Raw genomic sequence first — 25,281 nt, forward strand, 5'->3', positions numbered from 1 at the left:
AACTTTTTCTATCTTATAATCATTGGTGGTTTAAAATGTCATACTCTCAAGGTTGGTGACAATTATTTTTAGTGCATGAATACTAAGTAACAAGTTTGGTCAATTTTCTCTGGGAAAAACATACATCAAGTACTCTATAGTCACCTGTTTCTAACAATTTATTTGTCTAAAACCAGCAAGAAAAATATATAAAGCTTCTTACAGAAATAAAAATGTACTTCCCCTGTTAAAAGCAGCCAGCATGCCCAATATAGTACGTGTTATGAAAAGAAGAGCCAAAAGTGTAGACCTAGAAAACCTGGATTTTAAATGCAAGTTGTACCTCTTTAATTGCTTGATGACTTTGAATAAGTGACTTAAAAATCAAATAGCTTTATTTCTTTTTGATTTATGAACTAGAAATAAAAAAATACTTTAGAATTTTATTGAGATGATTAAGTGAGAAATAATGTATATAAAACCTTAATGTAGTAAAACAGCTCATATATGCTAAAATAATTGCTTATTGGTTGACTATTTTAAAAATAATTTTTGTGAAGTGTGTAATGTAAACTTTCCTTATTGACCTAAACTGCCAAAGATTTAAGGTTTCTTTTCCTGTTCTTCTAAAGGTGACTGAGTGAGCTGATTCTAATGGGTCTTTTCATTTAGCATGCTGTGTCTCAGTTAAACCAATTTTAAAATAAAGTGTTTTTCTTCTTCTTCTCCTTCTTCTTCTTCTCCTCCTCCCCTCCCCCTCCTCCTCTCTCCCTCTCCTCCTCTCTTCTTCTCCCTCCTTCTCCTCCTTTTTCTTCTTCTTCTTCTCCTTTTTCTACTAAAGACTTAGATATTTCTTTATAGCTGTGACTGAAACCTCTTAAAATCCGGCTACTTTATTTGGAATTAGAATTCCTGGAATGAAAAGAAAAATATTTATACCGTTTCCTTAATATTTCAAACAGTAAGAGAGTATTTTCCAGAAAGATCAGAATCAAGTTATAACAGGTCATCTTTATTTATGACTTTAGTGAAAGTATTTGGTTGTATGTAATCTTCCAAAACTCATTCTTTATTTTGACAGTTCTTTATAAGTGGGCTTTTGACTTTATAGTTTTCTCCAAAGGGATGATTTTTTTTAAAATTTGTGAATATAATGTTCTACTACTTTCCCTGGGAAGTAAAGGTATTCTTAACTTTAGAGCTGTTGTTTTGAAACCAAGAATGTGATTAGGGCTTCAATATTTTTTATCAAATTATGTTATTAGAACTTATTTAAACATATATACACACATAAGCTTAATGCATGTATTTTTCTTCTAGAATATTTATTACTGATGTTTTCCAAAGTAGTCAAAATGGAACATTTAGGTATTGAAATATATAAGATTTGGGGTGAAAAGATCATGAGGTAAATTTTTTTTTCTAAAAGAAAGCAAACATTAAAATATTAAAGTTATTTTATGAGAAAAAAGACAGTTAGATGTGATAAATTATATTGTGTTTAAAATATTTCCTAGTTTGAAAATTTTATTTTTAGATTCAGTCTATCTGTATACTTACATTGTGATGAATAAAAGAAGCATTCCACATTCCCTGAAGTTTACAAAACAGGTAAGGAAGCTTCACATGAAACAAATCAAAACATGATAAAATGCAAACATATGGGATATAAATTTTAAGTACAGTCAATTTTCACAGGTAGGGTATCTGGTCTGGAATAATTAGAGAAGATCTTGGATGACTAGTATCTAAGTAAAAAGAATGGGTAGTGTTTCTAAATCCCAAATTTAAGAAAAATAGAAAATGGTTAGGGTTTAGTAAAGAGATATTTAGCCATAGAAAGTACTCATAGTTTTTAGTGATAAGGAATAAAATTTCAAATTTTTTTTAAGAAAGGTACTTAATGAAGAGTTTAAAAGTCCAGCTAAGGAATTTGAATTCTGTCCTGAAGTTAGCAGAATGTAATTATGAATAGTTTTGAAAGTCAGGCTAAGGAATTTGAATTCTGTCCTGAAAATAGTAGAATGTTTTTGAGGAGGAGAATGATATATGGAATAAGAATCTGAGTAAGACTAATCTGGCTGGTAGTACATAGGACAACTTGAAGAGGCAGAAGGCTGGAGAAGGGGACCATCTGGGAGGCCATTTCAGTGATCCAAATTTTGGTTATAAGTTCCCGGGTTGGGTGTCAGCACTGAAATGAAGGGATGGTTGTAAGAGAAATGAAGGAACTGTTAACATGAATGTTGATGGCTTGGCCATGTGGGTTGAAAGAGATGAATCAAACAGGAGATTTTTTTGAATGATTAGGAAAATGATAGAGAAATTAAATGAATAGAAAATCTATAGTGTCTAAGTAATTTCAGCTTGGAAGATTTAAAAAGAAACACACACACACACACACACACACACACACACACACACACACACTCTTTCTGCTAGGTTGAGAATAGATAATAATAGGACCTCCAAGGAGAGACACCAGTTTTGCCACATGGGGATGGAGCTTAATCAGAAGGGCTGCAAAAGCCATAAGAGACCCTTCCAATATCAAATCCAAAGCCCTTAACAACTTATTGAAGATCTTTCTTTTTTACGTCTCCTCTTTACCCCCCTTGGTTTACAGATCTTAGTTGGAGCTGGAGGTATATCTCAGTGGTATATTCAAAACTCTGGATTAGATCCACCCCCTCCCCCCCAAAAAAAGTAGAAGAAAATCTTGGTTTTATTTGCTAGAATTGGGCAGCAGTTCATTCCATAAGTTTTTCCTCACTGAGGATTTTTCTACCTGTTACAGATCAGTTAATCCATATCAGTGTGTTAATCTGCTGATTAGGTTAACAGTCTCATAATCATTTCACGTCTGAAAATTCTTGCATTGTTTAACATGTAAGCTTTTGGCGGGGAATACCTTCAATCTAAATCATAACATAGTCAGAACTTAGCTTCAGCATTATCTAATATGAATCAAATTCAGATTTACCATTTGCTTTCCAGTGAAGTTTTATACCACCATTAAATATTGATGATGAAAATCTATATTTATTGAAATGCAAAATATCCACAACATGTAGTATAGTCAATTATGGTCACTTTTAAAAAGTACTTTGAAAAGATCTGAAGAATATGCATTAAAACATTAACAGTGGTTATATTTGGTAGTATTATGGTTAATAGTTTTTGCCTTATTTATGAATTTTTTTTATATTAAGCATGGATGATTTGTATAATGGAGTAAGTAAGGAAATAAGTTCAAAAAATAATTTGTCTATAAAGCAATGTGAATTTATTAGTGTTACAAACATATACTTAAAATGGTTGAAGTGTTAAATTGTGTATATATGTTATATATATTTGTTATATGTAGTTTACCATACTTTATAAAAGGCCCATGACAATAATATTGCAAAAAAAGTTTAAAAATGAAACCATTATGTTTAATTCCATATTTTAAGTCCATTAAATGTTTGTCTGCCTTTTAAAATTCTCTCAGCTAATGCTTCATGTCAGTTTTGCATTTTAATTTTTATTCCAAAATGACTACAATGTGATTTTACTTGAAATTTCACCTCACCGAGGATGTTCCTAGAGAAATTATTTTACTCTTAAGATTGTGTTTGTTTCATGAGAGGCAGAATTTGGTGGGCAGGCATATAGGAAAATAGTGCTTTAGTTAGCTTTCACATGGCTGTGACCAAAATACATGACAAGTACAACTTAAAGGAGGAAAAGTTTATTTACAGCTCACTGGTTTATTTACAGCTCAAAGGTTTTAGTTCAGACAGGTGAGGCAGCATATCATGCGAAGGACTTGGCTAAGGGAAGTTGCTCCTGTCATGATGAGGGAGGGAGAGGGAAAGGCCCCAGGAAAGATGCACCTCAGTGACCCACCTCTCCAGCCTTATCCCTGCTGCCTACAGTTACCACCCATTCAGTCCATTTAAGCTAGGATAGTCCAGTTAGGTCATAGCTCTCATAATCATTTTACCTATGAATATTCCTGCATTATCAGGAGCTTTGAGGGGATACCTTACATCTAAACCATAACAAATATGAATGAGTAAAATGCTGGCTCTAAAAATGTGCTTTTGGCAAATAGTGGTATCTGTGGTGACCATATTCATCAAAGAAAAATGTGTTGTTTTATTAATGTGTCATAATTTCTTTTTTTCAAATTCAGTTTAAATCCACAAATATTATCCCATGTATATACAAAAGTAGTAAGGTTTATTATAAAATTTTAGAATTTGGAATATGGATCATAAGTGAAAAACATCTTATCATATAAAATACAGTATTAGAAACCTGATTCCACCTTCTTATTTATTGAATTCCTTCTATTATAAAATATAGGAACTTACTTGTTTTTTTTTTCATGTTTCCTCATGTGAAAAAAAAATACATTGTCTCAGAGTAATAGATTTAGACAAAAATAACTAAAAATGTTGAGCTGGATTCATACAGTCAGTTTTAGGAATCAATTTTTCCATCAGTAGTAATTAATCAGTTTTATTGGTGTTAACGTAATTAGTATTGCAGAGTGTATGACCCAGCAGTGAAAGACCCCAGAGGCTCTGCTGCCTTTTATTTTGCTGTCCTGACTATCTTGCTTCCCTTCAACAACTTGTTCTGAACCAACTCTTTCTATATCCCTAACTAGGTCCTAACCGGAGGAGTAGAAATGCCATGGAACAGAATCCTGATAGGGGATAATCCATATCCCTGTAACCTTCAGTGGTCAGATCCAAAAACAAGCATACTAGGTGCTCTCATTTCCCTTAAACTTTGTTACCAGGTGACAATTATTCTGGGTTTTGTCACTGGGGGAAAAAGGCGTCAGAGATAGGAGAATGGCCATGTTAAGAAATGGTATGGGGAAGAGGTAGAATAGGGACCAAACTGTCCCATTTCACAAAAGATTACTGATTTATTTATTTAGCCATAATGGGGATCAAACCTGACACTTTGTGCATGTTAGACAAGCACTCTACCTCTGAGCTACATCTTTAACCCAAGTTTTATTGATTTTTCAAAATTAATTTATTTATTTCAATTAGGTATATATGACAGCAGAATTCATTTTGATTCATTGGACACAATTACAGCACAACTTTACATTTGTATGATTGTACCCAATATAGTGTCACACATGTGCAGTCATACGTGTACCTAGAGTAATGATGTCTAACTCATTCCACATCTTTTCTGCCCCCATGCACCCTCTCTACCCTCCCTCCTCTTTGCCCAAAGTTCCTCCATTTTTCCCATGCCTACCCCTCCCCCTTATGGATCAGCATCCACTTATCAAAGAGGACATTCTGCCTTTGGTTTTTTGGGATTGGCTTACTTCGCTTAGCATGATATTCTCCAGCTCCATCCATTTACCTGCAAATGCCATAATTTTATTCTCTTTTAATACTGAGTAATATTTCATTGTGTATATATACCACAGTTTCTTTATCCATTTATCTATTAAAGGGCATCTAGGTTACTTCCACAATTTAGCTATTGTGAATTGAGCTGCTATGAAAATTGATGTGGCTGCGTTACTATAGAAGTAAAAGACCTCTACAATGAAAACTACAGAACTCTAAAGAAAAAGTTGAAGAAGACCTTAGAAAATGGAAAGATTTCCCATGCTTTTGTATAGGCAAAATTAATATTGTCAAAATGGCCATACCACCCAAACCACTATACAGATTTAATGTAATTCCAATTAAAATCCTAACATCATTCCTTATAGAATAGAAAAAGCAATCATGAAATTTATTTGGATTATTGATTTTTAAAAGCACTTTTCCTAGCATTATAGTCTTTTCATATTTGGATTTAGATAGACCTAGGGTAAATCCTATGTAGTTTCTAATAAGTTGCTTGTTTCAAACAAATTATTTAGAAGATTTTAGTCTTTTAAATTTGCTCATTTATAGAATGAGGATAACAACACTTTTTAGGTTTGTCCTTTGGGATGAATGATCAATGTGTAGGAACTACTTAGTGGGTGCAGTGCCTTGAACATAGTAATTACTCACCTGATCTCCTGCTGGAATTACTTTCTACCAGGGCATTCACCTTACCTAAGGCACCTTGTGCAGCCACCATCTCTTTTTGTCTCTAGATAGTGAAAACATAAAACAGAAGAAGGAGAAAATGTTTTTGTCTCCATTAATGAATATCCAGTGTTATTTTGATTTATGGTCATTATAACTGTCTATGGGGATTATTTTATAATGGATTTAATGGACTACTATTATACCTTTTTTTTACATTGAATATTGGGAGAATTTATTTTTGAAGAATAAAATTAGTATTTAAAGATTAAATGTTGAAATCTAAACAGATAATCTCCAGAACTTTGTTTTGGGCGTGTCTGTTTTTCTGGTATATTGCAGTCCTGCTAATTGACTTTCAAGTTTACAGAGTAATTTTAGCTTTGAATAAACTTTTGTCATCTGTGATTCAGAATGGTATAAAGTAAGCAGAGCATTTGAAATTCAGCTTGATTTTCAAGTTTCTCAGGAGAGCAACTTGTATAACTAGTATAACTGTTAAAGTACCACTGTAACAAATAACCAAAAATATCACATTGATAGAATAAAAATTAGTTGTTTTGCATTTTATGTAAGAATACTTTACTGATGTGTGTTAAATGAGTCCAGAATTCACAAGCATTTGATTAATAACATTAAGAATCTCTATCCAAAGCTTCCAACTTCTAAGTTTTAAAGTGGTCTGGTTTGATTTGGATTCTTTACGTAACCAAAAGAAAAATGTTCTTCTAATGAGTATTGTCTAATGCTCTTTAAGAATCTCTTAAATACCCTTTAAGAATAGAAATATTTCCCAGCGGCTCAGGAGGCGGACGGAGGCAGGAGGATCGCAAGTTCAAAGCCAGCCTCAGCAATTTAGCCAGGTGCTAAGCAATTCAGTGAGACCTTGTCTCTAATAAAATACAATAAATAGGGCTAGGGATGTGGCTCAGTGCTCAACTGTCCCTGAGTTCAATCCCTGGTACCCCCCCCCCAAAACAAAACAAAAAGAATAGAAATATTCAGATCAGCAACCAACATGATCTAAAAACTTGGAACTTTTTTTAGTATCCTTTGTTTTTCATTTTTACAGAGCTAGAAAATGTTTTCATAATTCTTATTATGGCTTATAAACAAAATCCCAACCTTTTTCTATATACTTTTTCTATATACTGGGTCATTTGTTTTAGCATGGTAATTTAAAATTTCAACTATTCAGCTTCACAAATTACTCTTGTTTATGTACAGCAACACACCCTAGGATACTGTGATAGAATATTCTCTTCTATTGGTAGGACCCAGGTACCAGTGGGAATATCTTGGTAGCCACTTCTCTTTTCTGTAGTCTCAACCTAATGAGCATTATTTAGAAATTCAATTTTCTTGCAGAGTATTTTATACTAAGACCTATAAAATATAGATTTATTTCTATTATGCTATTTGTAATTACACATAATATTTTTGTTAGTCTGGGGACCTTATAAGGACCTGATTAAAACCTTCATGGTATTAATAAAATACCACTTTGTAATGACATGAGTAGAATGATTAATAATAGAATATGATGTGTTAGTTGGTAGTTTCTTCCTCAGTTTTATATTCCCAAATTCTTATATAATGTTTGGTCCAGGAATACTATTTCATATATTGTTGAGTCTACAAATACTTAGCAAATTTAGTTAAAACATTTGAATTGTGCATTAATGCCTTGGTCATCATGTTATTTATTTAAATATTTTTTCCAAACTACCCCATACATAAATACATACAAATATTTTATTCTTTTCTAGACAGTGTATTTCTGTGGTCTGTTGAGAATGATAATTAAAATAAATTACCATTGTTTGTAGCAGCTTTAAAATAAGAATAATTGAGATTCACCTGAAACCTGATAGTATTTTAAACAGCTTTTTAAATTCTAATATTGAGAAGTTTTTTAAATTATATCACTTAAACCTCATTTAGGTGTGGTGCTGAAAATAGACTTCCTTTTAAGTTTTTCTTTAATTCCTGATAGTGCTTTTAAAGATGAGAATTTATAGACGTAAAGTACTTTGACTAGGAAAGCACAGTTGATAGTGTATGATAAGACCAGTGGTACAAAATAGAAGATACAGAGGTAGATTCACATAAATACAGTTATCTCATACTAGACAAAGGCACCGTAAACATACATTGGAGAAAAGATAACCTTTTTAACAAATGGTGCTGGGAAAACTGGAAATCCATATGCAGCAAAATGATGTTAAATCTTTCACCTTGCACAAAACTCAACGTGGATCAAGGACCTGTGCCTAATAGAAGAAAAAGTAGGTCCATATCTTCATAATGTCAGATTAGGACCTAACTTAACAAAACTACTTAAAGCATAAGAAATAAAATGAAGAATCAATACATGGGATAGATTCAAACTAAAAAGCTTCTTTTCAGCAAAAGAAAAAATAATGCGAAGAGAGAGCTTACAGAATGGGAGAAAATCTTTACCACATGCACATCATATAGAACACAATCTTCAGGATATGTAAAGCACTCAAAAAACTTAACACCAAAAATAAATAAATAAATAGCCAACCCCATCAATAAGTAGTATTTTAATTTCAAAGTCTGTTTTCTTAATTACTTCTAAATCATGACAATGGGAACGTTAAATAAAATGGATAAACCTGACCTTGGATGTTCTTTCCTTTTCTGCTCTGTTCCACAGTGCTCTCTCTAGTATTTCTTTCACATCTGCCCCTCTTATAAAAGTTTTGTCTTTTGTTTGCATTGAAAGCTGGTCAGTCAGCTAGGCACTGTGGCGCACACCTGTAATTCCAGCCATTTGGGAGACTGAAGCAGGAGAATCACAAATTTGAGTCCAGCTTCATCAACTTAGTAAGACCGTGTCTTGAAATTAAAATAATAATAAAGGAGTAGGAATGTTAGCTCAGGGGTAAAGGACCCCCGGGTTTAATCCCAGTACAAAAACAAAAACAAAGTCAGTTGATCAATAGTTATTAACTATGTACCTTTATGTAGTGTCCCAGTCTTAGGTACTGTAGGAAGAACTATACAACTAAGTCCTAACTTTTAAGTAATTTGATTAAAAGATCAAAATAACATATATACAGGACAATATAGTGAACTACCAGCTGGAAATTTAATAGGATTTCTTTAAAAAGAGGGAAATGAGAAGTAATAATGGATTTCAAAGAGAGAAAGTCTGCTGGGCAGAGTGAGTCGTAGGAATTTTGGTGGCTCCTTATTGGTATAAATGGGTATAGTGTCCAGTATTTTAAAAATTTGATATTTCAAACACCACAAACTGACCTACTGTATTTGGTATTTTTAAACTTTCATAATTCAAAAAATGTGTAACTTTGTTGTACAAGGTTTAATTATGATAGAATGGATTTTTATAATCTATTAATTGCATTACCTTTTCCTTATACACATCAAAGTTCTCCTTTCCTTCCAAACTCATTTTAAATTCCTTGCTTGATTATCTTAATCACTCCCTTGCCTTGCTGCTTCTACTCTTTTCCATTTTTTTGTTGTTGTTTTGTCAAACTTTACTGGTTAAAACAGTCTGCTTAAATTCTGTTCTCAGTGTTCCCCACCCGCACCCATGTAGTTAAGTATATCTAGGGAATAATAAACAACTATGATCTCTGGTAGTACTTTAAATTCTTGAACATTAAGTCCAAGTTGCCTCTTAATGTTCCTCATCTGTTTGCTTTTCCATTTTCCTAGAATGCTATTTCATATTTTCTTTTTTCTCAAAGCCCCAAAGTGTCCTCTTTCAGTTCTGTTCTTAGTAGATGACTTTGTATCCTAATTCACTGAAAAAATTGAAGCAAGGAGAAAATAATTTTTACCAGCTCCCACTTGCATCTATACCCTTAACTTCATTTGGGTCCTTTTATTCTATCTGCTCTCCTGCTCCATCACTAATCTATCTGTACTTCTGACTAGAGCATCCTTTCTACTTGTCCAGTAAATTCTATTTCTCCCTGTTTATATAAGAAAATTGCCCCAGAAATTCTCTTTTTTCATGTATTATCAAAATTGTTGGATTTTTTTTACTCCCAGAATTCATTCATTTGGAAAATATTGAATGTTCACTGTGTGTCAGGCACTAAGAATATGTCAATGGAGCTTACATTTTAGTTGAGGAGACAGAAGATAAACAAGAAATATACTGTTTGTCATCTCATAAAAGTAGAGCAGATAAAAAGTTGGGGAGTAATGTACATGGGGTCCAGATTGTATTAAAAAGAATGCCCAAGGTAGGCATAAATGTGAAGGTTAGAATTGATCTAAGACTTGAGGGAAGTCAGGGAGTCTTCTGTGGGGATATGTGAGGGAAAAGAATGCCAGGCAGAGGGCATAGCTTACCAAAAAGCCCTCAGCTGAGAGTACATCCCATTGTGGGAGGAAAAAAATGCATGATTGAAGCCATGGTAACTGGCAAAGTGGTTTGAAAGAGTAAGGGGGAGGAGGTTAGAAATTTAGTGGGGTAAGTGGGAGGACCAGATCATGAAGGATCTTAGGTGAACTTTTTCAAGGACTTTGTCTTCTATTCTCTTTAAATAATTTTTGTATGTATTTTTAGTTGTTGGTAGACCTTTATTTTATTCATTTATTTGTATGTGATGCTGAGAATCAAACCCAGTGCCTCACACATGCTAGGCAGGTGCTCTACCACTGAGCCACAACCCCAGCCCATGCCTTCTATTCTTAGTAAATTGAAACATATAGAATATTGTTGAGGATGTTCATTTTAAGATTTCTCATTGTTGAGGGTAAATTGAAATGAGGAGCAAGGGAGAGCTGTTCTGAAGTTTTGATAGAGAATGATGGCTTAGTCTGAGGTAGTGCAAGTGGTGACAAGTGATCAGAAACTGGATTATGTTTTTCTAAGTAGAACCAGAAGGATAGCTGGAAGGAATGAACATGATGTGAGAAGAGAGGACTCCAAAGGGCTCCAAGTTTTTGGCTTTAGTTATTGAAAAGATGGAGATTTCATCATCTGAAATGGAGTAAGTCATCATGGAGGCTGGCAGAGAATGCAGGGTAGGAATGATCAGGAGTTCCTTTTTAGGACATGTCAGATATCTCACACAGTTGCTATTTTAAAATAACATATGTGGACTCTCAATATCTGAGCAGGAAGATTCTAGTTTTATGGCAGTGAGAGAGGTTTAGGCATTGGGCAGTGAGAATCTGAAATAGAATTTCACCAGTGGAAAACCCAGGTAAAGGAAAGTATTAACCAACATCAAAAAAGAAGATCTCTTTCCATGTTTCAGTCTAGGTGATGGGAAAATGAAGAAAGCCAGGAAAAATGGATTTAGGGGGAAAGATAATCAGTGGTTTCAGATATGGTACTAGTAATTCAACAAGATAGAAATGTTCTCTATATAAGTAAACATGTTTGTCTTTTAGGGGTTGGGGCAGGATGAAACCCAGGGGCTCAGTCAAGCTAAGAACATGATCTGTCACTGAGCTATGCCCCTATTTTCTGATGTGTATTTTAAGATGGTGTTCCAGTTGGAATAAAGCTTGAATTTTGAAATTGACAAACTAAAGGGGATGGCTAAAACCATGAAAGGTTATTGGAAAAGAGAATAAAACTAAGTAGAGAAACTTGGTTGAATTATTTTTTTTTCAATTTAAAGAGTCAATAAAGAATTAGTCTATTGTGAGTAATTACTTGGACGTTAAAACCAAAAATGTTGTGGTAGTTAATGGTTGTTAATGCTGGAGTAGATAGTTGTTAATGATGGAAAAAGGACAAAACAGATAAGCACTGATGAATTTGTCACCAAGGAATAGGCTAATTTCTTTCAAAAGCATAGACAATCCTACCTTAGCATCTCTGGGTATCTATGATAATTTATTTTCTAAAGTTCATTTCAAATGTACATCCATTAATAATAGCTGGTGTTTATTGAAAGTTTATTTTTTGTCATGTATTATGCTAAGTATTACATGAATTTATTATAAGTCCCAGTGTTAATTCTGTGATATAGGTACTTTTATTTTTTCCCACTTGTTATTGAAGACCAGAGAAATAATTAACTTGTCCAAGGTTGTATAGTTACTGGCAGAAAAAGAAATTGAATTAGGCACACTGGTTTTAGAATCTATATTTTTATCTACAACACTATTCTTTTCTCTGAAGTCTGCTTAGCTTCTTTGATTGGCTTTACCCACTGGATACCTAAGAATTGTAGGCAGTGTATCTTATCAGAAGGTAGGATAAAATGAAATCCTCTTAAATAGATAAAAAAAATGTTATAAGACTATGCTAAGTGAAAAATGAGGGGTACAGTAATAAATAATGAGACTATAGATGAGGAAGTGGTGTTGTAAAATGGAAGGAGCAGAATTTGATCTGGACCTTAAAGAATGGGTATTACTTTCACTACTGGAGATAACATGGGTGGGATAAAAAGTTGTGATATACTACCGATAGTAGTAACAGCTGGAGCAAAGGTATAAATATAGGAAAGAACAAATTGTGTTTTGTGAAAATTAAATAATCCAGTTTAGCTGATTTGGCGGAATGGCAGTGGGTTAAAAAGGAATACCAATGTAAGGTTGTGAATAACTTTGAGCAGAGATCCACGGAAAGCTGTGAGGTTGCGCTAGGTTTTGTTTAAAACAGAACTCTGTAGTTCTGCTTACTTCATGGTGTAAATATGTGTGTATATATTAAAGAAATATTTTATTTTCTTTCTAGAATGTCAGTTAATGAAAACAGAACGACCAAAGCCAAACACATTTATTATCAGATGTCTCCAGTGGACCACCGTTATAGAGAGAACATTTCATGTAGATACTCCAGAGGAAAGGTAAAAAAATTGGTTTTCTTCATTTTATGAAAAAGCAACACTCAATCTAAAAGTGTATTTGTAGTTGACTTCATCATTTGTAAATATATTTATTAAATATATTTGCAAAATGCTATAGTCTATTATTTAGGTTCTGGAATAATACATGTATAACTGTGTTATACATTGTAAACTGAACCTCTAGGAATACTGGAAGATATACTTCTTCAGAGAATACAAAATATTTAATGATTAAAATAAAAACTAAAGTATTTTTGTGACCATACTGTCTTTTTTAAAAACAATTATAATTGTGTTAGTATTGGAAATCTGACATACAAGTGATAGTAAAAGCTTTTAAGTAGCTTGTGCTTTTAGATTAATTCCAAGTAACTGCCTGGAGAATTCATTGAGAAGGTTTTTAAGATTTGTTATAAGCTCAGTGGTACAGGTATGGGATGGGAGTTATACTTGGATTAATAGCATTGCTATCATCTTTGCCAAATCAAGTAGCAGCAACACATCAGGAACTAACTCATCAACTCCATCAGGACCATATTTCCATTGTCCTCATCTGTAGTCAAGTTTTGCACCCACCTTCCCACCTCCTTGTTTTGTCTTGTTACTCTTTTATTGGGTGGCCTGATAAATGAGTTAGGTCTAGCAAACAATGATAAAATTTTCTGCACATATATTAACATATTTGATCCTAGGCAACAATTTTGTGAAGTCAGCTATTGTTAGCCTTATTTTCAAATGAATACAGTAAATTTTGTTATAACAGGTTTCTCTAAGATTTTAATAAAAACAAAAACAACCTTTTAAAAAAATTCTTATAAAAGATAAAGGGATTTTTTTTGTTGTAGATGTTTTGTTTTGTGCAGTGAGTGCTGAGGATTGAACTCAGGTCCTTACATATGCCAGACAAGTACCCTACTACTAAGCTACAAATCTAGTCCTTTAGTGTTATTTTAATAATGCTTTTTGATCAATAGAGTAAATTGTGATATATGATTTCTTTAGGAAATATAGAAAATAAAGAAAAATAGGGGAATAGAAATTAGTAATACTTCTAATTCTATAGTTAGTATTTAATATTAATATATTCTTTTCTACACTTCCAATATTATTCTTTGCTGATGTGTTTAAGTCTTTAATGTACACATAGTTCTTTGTCTCTTGTGGACTTAGGTAGGTCCCCTAGCTATACACTTACATATCTCTTGGAACCTTTTATACCAACTACATCATGACTGTAATCTTTATTTGCTTTCCCCACTAGACTGTAAGCTTCTTGACAGTAAGAAGCATGTCTTCCTTACTTTCTTTTCTATTTTTTTAATCTTCAGCACATGGTTCAGGGTCTGACATAATATTTATTGACTGGCTGAATGAGTGAAACTCTCCTTTGTCAGTATTTGTTCTTTGAAAATATTCTTTTAGTGGAACATCTCATTGAAGCATGACTTATTTTTCCATTTGTGTTTACTAAGCTGAATTTATTTTTTTCAACTACACCATTTTATTTTACATATATATATTTTTAAATTTATATATGACAACAGAATGCATTATAATTCTTATTACACATATAGAACCCAATTTTCATATCTCTGGTTGTATACATAGAATATTCACACCAAATCGTGTCTTCATACCTGTACTTTGGATAATAATGTTCATCACATTCCACCATCATTAAATACCCCACAAAGCTGGATTTAAGCCAAATCTTAAGACTCTAAAATTCTTTGCTATTCCTGTAATATAACACTATTCCACTGAACAATCAATTTTCATTTGCATTTGTGATTAGAAGAAAAAACAGTTTTAGTGGAAATGAAAAACGGCATGTTTATTTTTACTGTTGGGACATGCAACTCTGTATTCATCTAGAATCTGATGTTTGGAGTTTTATATAACTTTAATGTCAGTGAAGATTTAGGGAAGCTCAAAAAGTTAGAAAAACTATTTTCAGTATTCTGTCACCAGTCTACATGTAAACTAAATGTATGTATCTAATCTATTTTATGCATGATATAAGATTGTCAATGATATAAGACTGGTCTATTGTAAATAGTGAGCTTATTAGGTCTTAGTAAATAAGAAATTCTTTTCTCTCAGATAGATGATAGCACATAGACAAATACTTGGGCTTTTAGATTTTTATTTTATATTATTTTCTTGATCTTTCTGTTGTTCTAGTACTAGCACTGCATGGTTTTAATTAGAGAAGCTTTATAAAACTTTCAATTTGTAATTAAACAACATTTCCCATATTATTTTTAAACCAAATGCTCTTAGCTGTTCTACTGCATTCATTTTTTTAAAATTTGTTATTTTTAGATATACATGACAGTGGAGTATATTTTGACATATTTTACATACATGGAGTGTAATTTATTCTAATTAGGATCCCATTCTTGTGCTTGTACATGATGTGGAATTTCACTGGTGATGTATTCATATATGAACAAAGGAAAGTTATGTCCAGTTCATTCTACTGTCTTTCCTATTCCCATTACCCCTCCCTTCCCTTCGTTCCCCTTTGTCTAATCCACTGAACTTCTGTTCTTCCTTCCCTGCTTTTTGTGTGTTAGCATCTACATATCAGAGAGAACATTCAGACTTTGGTTTTTTGAGATTGGCTCATTTCACTTAGCATGATAGTTTCCCAATCCATCCATTTGCAGACAAAGGTCATGAAGTCTTCTTTATGGCTGCTTTGGAGAAATGCTATATATATATATATATATATATATATATCACATTTTCTTTATCCATTCATCTGTTGAAGGGCACCTAGGTTGGTTCCATAGTTTAGCTATTGGGAATTGAACTACTGCATTTATTTTTTAAAGTTTCTTTTTTAACTGATGCATCAAAACATGAAAATTGTACATATTAATGGGATACTCTGTAATGTTTTGATATATATATATATATAAATATAAATTGTGTGATATTTAAATCAGGTTTAACCTCAAACATTTATCATTTTCTTAAGGTAAAAACTATCAAAATTCTTTCTTCTACCTTTTTCAAATGTACAAATAGGTTATTGTACATTTAGTCACCCTACTGTATTAATAGCATACTAGAGCTTCTTGCTTATACCTAGTGGTAACGTAGTACTCATTGATCAACCTTTCCCTGTCCCTTCCTACCCACTATTATCCCTGAACTCTGATGATCACCATTCTACTCTCAATTTCTATGAGGTTAATTTCTTTAGATCCCATATGCATGAGATCATGTGATACTTTCTGTGCCTGGATTAATTCACTTAACATAATGATCCCCAGTTCCAAATACCTTGGATTGTCTTAAATAATAGGATTTCTTTTCTTTTTAAGACTAAAGAATATTCCATTATATGTGTATATCATATTTTCTTTATCCATTCATGTTGATAGACACTTAGGTTGCTTCCACCTCTTTGTTATTGTTAATAATGTTACATTTAACATGGGAGGGCATATATCTCTTTTGAGTTTCTCATTTCAGTTCTTTGGATAAACACCCAGGATTTGGATTGCTAGATCTTATGGTAGTTCTATTTTCAATTTTTAAAGGAATCTCCATATGGTATTCTATATGTGACTGCTATGTTATACATTCCCATAGGGTTTCAGTTTTTCCACATCTCTGCTAACACCTATTATTATTATTGTTTCTATAATGATTATCTTAGCAGTGTGAGGTGTTATCTCACTGTAATTTTTGACTTGCATTTCCCTGATAATAGTAATGTTGTATATCTTGTCATATACCTGTGGGTCACTTGTGTGTCTGCTTTGGAGAAATGCCCATTTTTAAGTTGGATTATTTGGGTAGGTTATTTTTGTCTGTTTGGCTATTGAATTGTAGAACATATATACACACATGTATATATATCTCCTTTTCAGATGTATGTTTTTTCATATAGTTTACTCACATTACTTAGTTTGTTTCCTTTGCTCCACAGAAGCTTTCTGATTGATGTAGTTCTACCTGTCTATATTTATATATGTTGCCCACACTTTTGGTATTACAGTTGAGATTATTGCCAACACCAAAGTCATATAAGTGACCTCTGTATTTTCTTCTAGGAGTTCTATTGTCTCAGGCTAATGCAAATTTAATGTTTAATCCATGTGACTTGGTTGGGTTTTGTATAGATAAGGCTCAAATTTCATTAATTTGCACATTGATATCCAGTTTTCCTAGCATAATTTTTTATGAGAGATTATAGTTATCATAGTAGTTGGATTCATTTCGTCAAAATCATATATGCATGGAATTTGATTTACTCCATTTCAGTCCCCATTTTCCCCACTTTTCCCTTCCCCTACTCCCTTGTCTCCTTGTCCTTTCTCTACTGATCTTCCTTTCACTCATTTATTTATTTTTGATTTGTGCTTTCTACATAAGGTGTATCTGTATAAGCACCTAATATGATTTTGTTAAATTAATTCCACATTTCCTCCCCTTTGTCATCGCTCCTGATCATCTTCTACTCCACTGATCTTCCCTACAATTTTATTGATATTTAATTCTCACCTTTTTTTCCTCTAGCTTCTATATAAGAGAGAACATTCTATCCTTGATTTTCTGAGTCTGTCTTATTTCACTTAACATTATGTTCTCCATTTCAATCCATAATTTCATTCTCCTTGATGACTGAGTAAAACTTCATTGTGTATATATACCACATCTATCAAGGGGCATCTGGACTGATTCCATAATTTGGCTATTGTGAATTTCCCTAGTACCATTTCTATTTTTTTTTTATTTTTATTTTTTATTCTAATTTGTTATATATGACAGCAGAATGCATTACAATTCATATTACACATAGAGCACTATTTCTCGTATCTCAGGTTGTATACAAAGTATATTCACACCATTCTTTTTTGAATTTTATCTTATTTTTTATTCTGATTTGTTGTATATCAGAATGGAATGCATTACAGTTCATATTACGTATATAGAACACAGTTTTTCATATCTGTGGTTATATTCAAAGTATATTCACACCATTCGTGTCTTTATACATGTACTTTGGATAATTGTGTCCAGTCACATTCCACCAACATTTTTAACCCCATACCCCCTTCTTTCCCCTCCCATCCCTTCACCCTGTCTAGGATTTGTCTGTTCCTCCCATGTTCTCCCTCCCTTCCCCACTATGAAACAACTTGATGGTGGTTGTTTTAATGAATCATAATAATAGCCATTATTTTTTTTCATTTTTTTTATTGATTGTTGAAAACATTACAGAGCTCATGATATATCATCTTTCATACATTTGACTCAATTGGGTTTTGAACTCCCCAAATACATATTGCAGACTCACTTCTGTTACATACTCACATTTTTACATAATGGCATATTAGTGACTGTTGTATTCTGCTACCTTTCCTATCCCCTACTATCCCCCCTCCCCTCCCCTCCCCTCCCATCTTCCCTCTCTACCTCCTCTGCTGTTGTTCAATTCTCTCCCTTTTTTTCCCCCTCCCCCTTGCCCCTCATAACCTCTTATAATTTTGTGTATCACTGAAGGTCTCCTACCATTTCCATATGCTTTCCCTTCTCTCTCCCTTTCTCTCCCCCCATTCGTCTTAGTTTACTGTTAGTCTTTTCCTCATGCTCTTCCTTCCTGTTCTATTCTTAGTGGCTCTCTTTATATCAAAGAAGACATTTGACATTTGTTTTTTAGGGCGTGGCTAGCTTTACTTAGCATAATCTGCTCTAATGCCATCCATTTCCCTGCAAATTCTATGATTTTGTCATTTCTTAGTGCTGCATAATACTCCATTGTGTATAGCTGCCACAATTTTTTATCCACTCATCTATTGAAGGGCATCTAGGTTGGTTCCACAGTCTAGCTATTGTGAATTGTGCTGCTATAATCATTGATGTGGACGTATCCCTATAGTGCGCTCTTTTAAGGTCCTCAGGGAATAGTCCGAGAAGGGCAATAGCTGGGTCAAATGGTGGATCCATTCCCAGCTTTCCCAGGAATCTCCATACTGCTTTCCAAATTGGCCTCACCATTTTGCAGTCCCACCAGCAGTGTACAAGTGTGCCCTTTTCCCCACATCCTCGCCAACACTTATTGTTGTTTGACTTCATAATGGCTGCCAATCTTACTGGAGTGAAATGGTATCTTAGGGTGGTTTTGATTTGCATTTCTCTGATTGCTAGAGATGGTGAGCATTTTCTCATGTGCTTGTAGATTGATTGTATGTCCTCCTCTGAGAAGTGTCTGTTCAGGTCCTTGGCCCATTTGTTGATTGGATTATATGTTATCTTATTGTTTAATTTTTTGAGTTCTTTGTACATTCTGGATATTACGGCTCTATCTGAGGTGTGAGGGGTAAAAATTTGTTCCCAGGATGTAGGCTCTCTATTTACCTCTTTTATTGTTTCTCTTGCTGATAAAAAAACTTTTTAGTTTAAGTAGGTCCCATTTGTTTATTCTTGTTATTAACTCTTGGGCTACGGGCGTTCTATTAAGGAATTTGGAGCCCGACCCCACAATATGTAGATCGTAACCAACTTTTCCTTCTATCAGATGCAGTGTCTCTGTTTTGATATCTAGCTCCTTGATCCATTTTGAGTTAACTTTTGTGGCTGGCGAGAGAAAGGGATTCAATTTCATTTTGTTGCATATGGATTTCCAGTTTTCCCAACACCATTTGTTGAAGATGCTATCCTTCCTCCATTGCATGCTTTTAGCCCCTTTATCAAATATAAGATAGTTGTAGTTTTGTGGATTAGTCTCTGTGTCCTCTATTCTGTACCATTGGTCCACCTGCCTGTTTTGGTACCAGTACCATGCTGTTTTTGTTACTATTGCTTTGTAGTACAGTTTGAGCTCTGGTATCGCTATACCTCCAGATTCACACTTCCTGCTTAGAATTGCTTTTGCTATTCTGGGTCTTTTGTTTTTCCATATGAATTTCATGATTGCTTTATCTATTTCCACAAGAAATGCCTTTGGGATTCTGATTGGCATCACATTAAACCTGTAGAGAACTTTGGGTAATATCGCCATTTTGATGATATTAGTTCTGCCTATCCATGAACAGGGTACATTTTTCCATCTTCTGAGATCTTCTTCTATCTCTCTCTTTAGGGTTCTATAGTTTTCTTTGTATAAATCTTTCACCTCTTTTGTTAGGTTGATTCCCAAGTATCTTATTTTCTTTGAGGATATTGTGAATGGAGTGGTTTTCCTTATTTCCATTTCAGAGGTTTTGTTGCTGATATACAGGAATGCCTTTGATTTATGCATGTTGATTTTATATCCTGCCACTTTGCTGAATTCATTTATTAACTCTAGCAGCTTCTTTGTAGATCCTTTTGGGTCTGTTAAGTATATTATCATGTCATCCGCAAATAGCGATAATTTAATTTCTTCTTTTCCTATTTTTATGCCTTTAATTTCTTTTGTCTGTCTAATTGCTCTGGCTAGTACTTCGAGAACTAAATTGAATAGAAGTGCTGATAGAGGGCATCCCTGTCTTGTTCCAGATTTTAGAGGGAATGCCTTCAGTTTTTCTCCTTTTAGGATGATGCTAGCCTGAGGTTTAGCATATATAGCTTTTACAATGTGGAGGTAAGTTCCTGTTATCCCTAGTTTTTCTAGTGTTTTGAACATAAAGGGATGCTGTACTTTGTCGAATGCTTTTTCTGCATCTATCGAGATGATCATATGGTTCTTGTCTTTAAGCCTATTGATGTGGTGAATAGCATTTATTGATTTCCGTATATTGAACCAGCCTTGCATCCCAGGGATGAATCCTACTTGATCATGGTGCACAAGTTTTCTGATTTTTTTTTTGTATTCGATTCGCCAGAATTTTATTGAGAATTTTTGCATCCAAGTTCATTAGAGATATTGGTCTGTAGTTTTCTTTCTTTGAAGTGTCTTTGTCTGGTTTTGGGATCAGAGTGATGTTGGCCTCATAGAATGAATTTGGAAGAGCTCCTTCTTTTTCTATTTCTTGAAATAGCTTGAAAAGTATTGGTATTAATTCTTCTTTGAAGGTTTTGTAGAACTCCGCTGTATACCCATCCGGTCCAGGACTTTTCTTGGTTGGTAGTCTTTTGATGGCTTCTTCTATTTCTTCCTTTGTTATTGGTCTGTTTAAATTGTGTGTGTCTTCCTGTCTCAATCTTGGCAAATCATATGCCTTAAGAAATTTATCGATATCTTTGCTATCTTCTATTTTATTAGAATATAGGGTTTCAAAATACTTTCTAATTATCTTCTGTATTTCTGTAGTGTCTGTTGTGATATTGCCTTTTTCATACCGTATATTAGTAATTTGAGTTCTCCCTCTTCTTCTTTTCGTTAGCATGGCTAAGGGCTTGTCTATCTTATTTATTTTTTCAAAGAACCAACTTTTAGTTTTATCAATTTTTAATGATTTTTTTTGTTTCAATTTCGTTTATTTCTGCTCTAATTTTAATTATTTCTTGTCTTCTACTACATTTGCTGTTGTTTTGTTCTTCCTTTTCTAGGTTTTTGAGGTGTAGTGTGAGTTCATTTATTTGTTGGTTTTTTCTTTTTTTTGATGAAAGAACTCCAGGAAATGAATTTCCCTCTTAAAACTGCTTTCATTGTGTCCCATAGATTCCAGTATGTTGTGTCTGTATTATCATTTGACTCTAAGAATTTTTTTTATCTCTTCCTTTATGTCGTCTGTAACCCATTGATCATTCAATAACATATTGTTCATTTTCCATGTGGTGTAGGATTTTTCCTTCCTTTTTTAATCATTGATTTCCAATTTCATTCCATTATGGTCAGATATGGTGCATGGTATTATCTCCACGCCTTTATATTTACTAAGAGTTGCCTAATGGCATAATATATGGTCTATCTTTGAGTAGGATCCATGTGCTGCTGAGAAGAACGTGTATCCACCTGATGATGGTTGGTATATTCTATATATGTCGGTTAGGTCTAGGTTATTGATTGTGCTGTTGAGTTCTATAGTTTCTTTATTCAATTTTTGTCTAGAGGATCTGTCTAATGGTGAGAGCGGTGTGTTGAAGCCACCCATAATTATTGGGTTGTAGTCTATTTGACTCTTGAACTTGAGGAGAGTTTGTTTTATGAACGTTGCAGCTCCATTGTTTGGTGCATACAAATTGATAATTGTTATGTCTTGTTGGTGGATGGTCCCTTTTAACAGTATATAGTGTCCTTCTTTATCCTTCTTAATTAACTTAGGTTTGAAGTTGATTTTATTTGATATGAGTATGGCCACTCCTACTTGCTTCCGGGGACCATGTGAGTGGTATGATTTTTCCCAACATTTTACCTTCAGCCTGTGTATGTCTTTTCCTATCATATGAGTCTCCTGAAGGCAGCATATTGTTGGATTTGTTTTTTTGATCCAGGTTACTAGCCTATGTCTCTTGATTGGTGAGTTTAGGCCATTAACATTTAAGGTTACAATTGAGATATGATTTGTACTTCCAGTCATGCTTCTTTATTTATTTATTTTAGTTTGGCTAGTTTTACTTTTTGGTTATTTTCCTCCTCCTTTTACTGAGATACCTTTTGTTGTTAGTTTTGAGCACTATTTTTCAATTCCTCTTCTTGTAGTATTTTGCTCAGAATGCTTTGCAGTGCTGGTTTTCTTGGCTGCGAATTCTTTTAGCTTTTGTTTATCGTGAAAGATTTTAATTTCGTTGTCAAATCTGAAGCTCAGTTTTGCTGGATACAGTATTCTTGGTTGAAATCCATTATTTTTCAGCGTTTGAAATACATTGTTCCAGGATCTTCTCGCTTTCAAAGTCTGTGGTGAGAAATCAGTCGTTAACCTAATTGGTTTACCCCTGAATGTAATCTGCCTCTTTTCTCTCGTAGCTTTTAATATTCTCTCCTTGTCCTGTATGTTGGATATCTTCATAATTATGTGTCTTGGAGTTGGTCTATTATAGTTTTGAATGTTTGGGGTCCTGTAGGCTTCCAGGATTTGGCAGTCCATTCCATCTTTCATCTCTGGGAAGTTTTCTACAATTATTTGATTTAATATGCTGTCCATTCCTTTGGTTTGAAACTCTGTGCCTTCTTCTATCCCGATGACTCTCAAATTTGGTTTTTTAATGACATCCCATATCTCTTGAATCTATTGCTCATGAGATTTAAGCATCTTTTCTGTGTTGACTATACTCTTTTCAAGTTGATAAACCTTGTCTTCATTATCTGATGTTCTGACTTCTACTTGATCAAGTCTATTTGTAATATTCTCGTTTGAGTTTTTAATTTGGTTTATAGTTTCCTGCAATTCTAGGATTATTGTTTGATTCTTTTTTAAGATCTCTATCTCCTGGTAGAGCTCGTTCTTTGCCATTTGAATTTGTGTGTTTAATTCATTTTCAAAATATATTTTTATTGTTTGGACTTGCTGTCTCATGTCTTCTCTAATATTCCTTTCCATTCGAGTTAGGTATGCCTTGAGTTCTTTCCCTGTCCCTGCTTCTGATGTTTCTATGTCCTCTTGTAGAATTAAGTTGTCTTGCATTGTTTGTACTCCTTTTTTCCCTTGTTTTCTCATGTTGTCCCCATTGCTTTCCAGCTCTATTTGATTGTCGGGTTTCTGCTCTTTTCTATAGATTTGTTTTGGTTCTGTATTACTCTGATGTCTCTCCTTTGTGTTGTTAAACTATGCCTGCTAACGTGGACTCCTCTGTGAAGGAAGTTCCGATGTCCGAGCTCCAGTGACGACACTACTTTGCTATGACCGGCCCCAGTTCCTTGCCGGGGTGTCCTGATGGGGGTGACTGGACTGTCTCTGTTTGGTTTCAGCTCCCTGTCGTGGCAGGCGGGCGGTCTCCAGCCGCCCAGTATCACAGGCCGCGGGCGGGTGATCAGTCGCCTGCGGGCGGGTGTTCTCCTACCGCCCAGCTACGCGGGCAGTGGGTGAACTGTCGCCGGTGGGCCTGCGGTTTCCAGCTGCCCAGTCTCCAGGGCCTTGCCTCTAGCCTCCTGGTTTCTCCTGCTAGTCTTGGTTTCTCCTGCTAGACCAGATTTCCCCTGAGTGATGGTTCAAACTGTACTCTGGGCCTGCCGTTTGTTGGGTGTGGAGGGTGACTATTGGGAACCCCGGCACTCTATTGTTTTGTTTCCGTTGTGGGTGATAGAACTGTACCGCTTCCTTCCTTTATGCAGGCTCACTCTGATACTCCCTCCCACGCCTTCTGTAGCCGCAGGGCAGGCCGCGCTCGAGTCAGTTGCCTGGATCTCCGGGGTCCCACAGTTGGCAATTGGGATCCCAGGCACTCTGTCCTATTGATTTTTCCTGCTTGCCCCTCCCCCAGCGCTAGCTAGACAGGTTTCGTTTTGGCTGCAGGTGGGGAGGGGGGGTTGCAGGTCAGGTGCCTCTAGTTCCCCCCTAGTCTTTATGCAGGCTCACTCTGATACTCCCTCCCCAATAGCCATTATTTATCAGGTGGTTAGTATTGCCCAAAACTGTTAAAAACACTTCATAACTAGATTTTTTAAAGCCATTTTTTTGAAATTTAATTTATATGGTACAATTTACCCCATTTAGTTTTATAGTTATATGAATTTTGATAACACAAATATAAAATATAAAAAATGACAACATATATATATGGATATATAGTACTACTATCAAGATACAGAATATGTTACCTTGTTCTCCTTTACTTCTTTTTTTAAACAAATAGAGAAATTAATTTTAATATGTTTTTGTTTAACCCAATGGATTACCAATATAATTTGTAATCAAAATAATTGTTATTAAGATATTTTATGTTCATTTTCTTTGTCTTAGTAATTCTTTGGACTGTAATGTCTATTTAATAATTAGCATACCTCAATTGCCACCTCATTTCATACTGGACACATTTCAAATACTGAGTGGCTTCAAGTAACCAATTGCTGCCATATTGGCTCCTTTCTCCCCCTTTCACCTTTTGATGAGACATATGCTGTAGGCTGCATGATAAGTCCCCTTGTTATGTGGTTTCATGTTGAGTTCCATCAGAAAGAGACACCAAAGAGATGAATTTAGAATATATAAGAGTAGAGAGAGGTGTTTTATTCCTCCCTATATGACTCTATTAGATTGGAAGTTGCTTTATGCATGCTTTTGGTGGGAATAACTTCAGTTAGGTCACTTTCTCCTACAAGATTTTCATAATTGATCTCTCCTATTTCACCTCCTACCTCTTCAAGTTTATAGAAGGAAAAGTGCATCAAAAATTTGTTAATTACCCTCAACCTGGCCCTTACCTTTATATATACCTTATTAAACAATTTTTACTCTGATTGGTCTTTTTCATCCTTGAATCTTGAATAATGGATTTTAAATTATAAGAGAGTAAAATATACCTCATCTCATATCACAGGCAATGTGATACCAGATTAATTATATATTAAAATATTAAATATTTTAAAATTTAATATTTTAATATAAAATTCT

The 25,281-nt window shown here is 34.1% G+C and overlaps 1 protein-coding gene across 11 annotated transcripts in view; it reads left to right on the forward strand.

The window, feature by feature from the left end:
* The window catches only part of Akt3 (AKT serine/threonine kinase 3), a 267,691-nt gene that overhangs the window by 125,626 nt on the left and 116,784 nt on the right, over nucleotides 1-25,281 (forward strand). For 10 of the 11 annotated variants that reach the window (XM_078022976.1, XM_078022977.1, XM_078022982.1 and 7 more), the window contains one exon: nucleotides 12,736-12,847. In XM_078022976.1, the coding sequence (XP_077879102.1) occupies nucleotides 12,736-12,847 (112 nt within the window). Of the gene's footprint in view, nucleotides 1-1,542; nucleotides 1,591-12,735; nucleotides 12,848-25,281 lie in introns of those variants that run through there. The other variant, XM_021727208.3, reaches the window with a different exon arrangement.

The sequence above is a fragment of the Ictidomys tridecemlineatus genome, chromosome 10 (assembly GCF_052094955.1).
Source record: "Ictidomys tridecemlineatus isolate mIctTri1 chromosome 10, mIctTri1.hap1, whole genome shotgun sequence".
Lineage (NCBI taxonomy): Eukaryota > Metazoa > Chordata > Mammalia > Rodentia > Sciuridae > Ictidomys > Ictidomys tridecemlineatus.